The sequence below is a fragment of the Austrofundulus limnaeus genome, unplaced genomic scaffold (genome assembly GCF_001266775.1).
Source record: "Austrofundulus limnaeus strain Quisiro unplaced genomic scaffold, Austrofundulus_limnaeus-1.0 Scaffold220, whole genome shotgun sequence".
In the NCBI taxonomy this organism is placed as follows: Eukaryota; Metazoa; Chordata; class Actinopteri; order Cyprinodontiformes; family Rivulidae; genus Austrofundulus; species Austrofundulus limnaeus.
In genome coordinates this window covers 770,850-773,502 of record NW_013952622.1, presented here as the reverse complement: position 1 = coordinate 773,502, position 2,653 = coordinate 770,850, and the positions used below count along the sequence as shown (strand labels likewise).

The following is a 2,653-nucleotide window of genomic DNA, read 5'->3' as shown; positions in this document are numbered from 1 at the left end:
GAGGGAACACAAAAAGTATTGCCTGGGAACGCAAAAGAAAAATAATCTCGTGTCCCCTCGCGGGCTCCGTACACATGAGCGCGATGCGCACAGTGCTGAAAAACAGCGCATCTGACCCACACCAGGCCAACGCTCACAATGGCGCGCACACACTGTCCCGCTTTTGACTGTTACTGTACGAAAAGTAAAAATATTAATAAAAATATCTACAAACGTTATTTAGTGGCTGCAGTTTGCAACATTAGATAACACCACCTTATTTCTGTCTCCTTTGCAGGAGGATGACAGAAAAGAGAGGCAGAGATTCAGTCAGTTAACGCGCCGCTGCCACTGTTAATTTTTTTTAAATAAAAACAGCAAACGAGTAGCTTTGATTTATGCAATAAAATGTCTCCTAAGGAAAATCTCACGTTGCGCACATCTGCACCGGTGCTTCTGAAAACTAACCCGCGCTCTGCTGCAACACTGTTGCAATAACAAGCACCACTTAAGCCAAAGTTTTAAAATTAGAAAACATTTCTCCAGTCAAAGTGATCAGAAGTCAGCAAGACTTTATTTCCAAGTCCTACAAACTGTGGCTTTAGCAGGAGGAAATCCCGCAGCGTGCGCTCCCGCTGCGCCTCAGAGGCTCCAAAGCCTCCTGTCCTCAATGTGCTGTCAGCTCCTGGAGATCTACACTCACCGGCCACTTTATTAGGTACACCTGTCCAACTGCTCGTTAACACTTAATTTCTAATCAGCCAATCACATGGCGGCAACTCANAAATTAAACGAAATAAACATTTGAAATATATGAGTTTGTATGTAATGTATGAATATAATATACAAGTTTCACTTTTTAAATGGAATTACTGAAATAAATCTACTTTTTCATGATATTCTAATTTTATGACCAGCACCTGTATTAAACCAGACACACACCCAGTTGATTACACAACCTCCTACCTTTCATGATGTTAAACAATAAAACAATCACAAAGTGTACTTTTGGAAGGTGTTTATTTTAAAATGCTGCTGACAATGAGGTCTCCATACAGAACTAAAGTGTATTTCTTTTTAGTTTACAGTTCAAGTGCTCCTTTTTATTTAAACACACTTGTCGTTATAAATTTCCATGTCAGACTCCAGACATCAACAGATGGTTCCAGAAACTTGGGATTCAGGTTTTAGGTGTAAAGGACTGAGTAATGGTGGCTGATAAAGAGCAATCCTCCTCCTCCTCACATATTGGTACTCATCCTGGTCTGGCTGTTGGCCGGTGTCAGCTCACCCTGGCTGCCTTCTCTGGGGGGAGACTAAAGACAGAAGAACAGAACTGCGGCAGTCAGACATGTTTCTAATAAATCAACACCAAATAAAAAAGTAAAGCTGGTTAATAATGTGACTAATATTTTATTTTGTTATAGTTTCCACACATGAGAGAAGAACAAACCAGGATCCAGATCCTGTCACTGATCATCAGCTCAGTTCTTTACATCTACCTGATTACTTATGTCCCTGTAAACATAGCAAGTGGTCCTCCACGAGTAGGAGTGGACACCCCTGATGTAGAGAAAACCTTTAGGATTTTTGATTGCTTTGTTTTGATGTCTAATGTGTGGACAAAAACCTACTCTGGTGCTGAAACATTAGGATCAGATCTCCCTACAAAACATACACCCTATTTAACTACGTAACAAGTTTCTTTAATGTGACACAAGTACCACTGGTGGTGTGTAACTGTACACATGTAGTGTTGTCTATCTTGGTGCCTAAAAACATTATTTTTGTTCATTTTTTAGCTGATATTCAGGTTCAGCTAATGTGTGAAATCCTGCATGTGAGACCAGTTGTGGTAGATATCAAGTTTTAGCTTAATGCTCAGAGGTGTTTATACGAAAATATTTTTTCTTTTTCCTATCTCTTTTCTCTTTCTCTCTCTCTCTTTTCTCTTTCTCTCTCTCTCTCTTTCCACTCTCTTTCTCTCTCTTTTCTCACTCTCTCTCTCTTTTCTCTTAAGATTATAGCAAAACATCCTTTCACTTTGCTGCTCCCTCAGACTGGAGTCAACTGCACAAAGACTGAAGGAGTTGGTCTCTTACGGTATTTAAAGGTCATTCTTAGACCGTGACTAAATGTTTTAAGTCATTTTATATTGTACTTTAGTCCTACTGTAACATACCGGTGTTTTTTCTTTGTTTTTTTTATCATAATGTACACTACTCACAAAAAGTTAGGGATATTCGGCTTTTGGGTTAAATTTCAGGACGAGCCTAAAATGGATTTAAGCCTTTACAGATGAACTTAATGTGACATTCTCTAAGCTTTTGAATGCATGTATCCAACTGTTAAATGTTTCAGTTATTTTTGTACAAGTTGCTGTTTTCTAACGAGGAGCTTAACGGCAAAATTTACAACAGGTGTTTGATCATTGAATTGACCAATAAATGTCCTGGTTCAATTACAGCTGGTGTTTAAACAGTCGTCCCCATCATGCTGTTCACCTTTTGACATCATGAGACCATGGCTACGTTCACACTGCAGGTCTTAATGCTCAGTTCCGATTTTTTGAAAAAAATCTGATCTTTTTGTGTGAACGTTCACATTACATTTTAAATGTGACCTGTATCAGACCCCTGTGTGAACGCTACACAACAATGATGTGACACGCATG

General features: G+C 39.1%; 1 protein-coding gene across 1 annotated transcript in view; it reads right to left on the bottom strand.

Annotated features, from left to right (window-relative positions):
• Nucleotides 1-982: 982 nt before the first annotated feature.
• Nucleotides 983-2,653, bottom strand: part of gps1 (G protein pathway suppressor 1) — a gene marked incomplete at its 5' end in the record, with an annotated part of 16,248 nt that continues 14,577 nt past the window's right edge. The window contains 1 exon segment of the mRNA XM_014019417.1: nucleotides 983-1,295. Within this exon segment, the coding sequence (XP_013874871.1) occupies nucleotides 1,221-1,295 (75 nt within the window).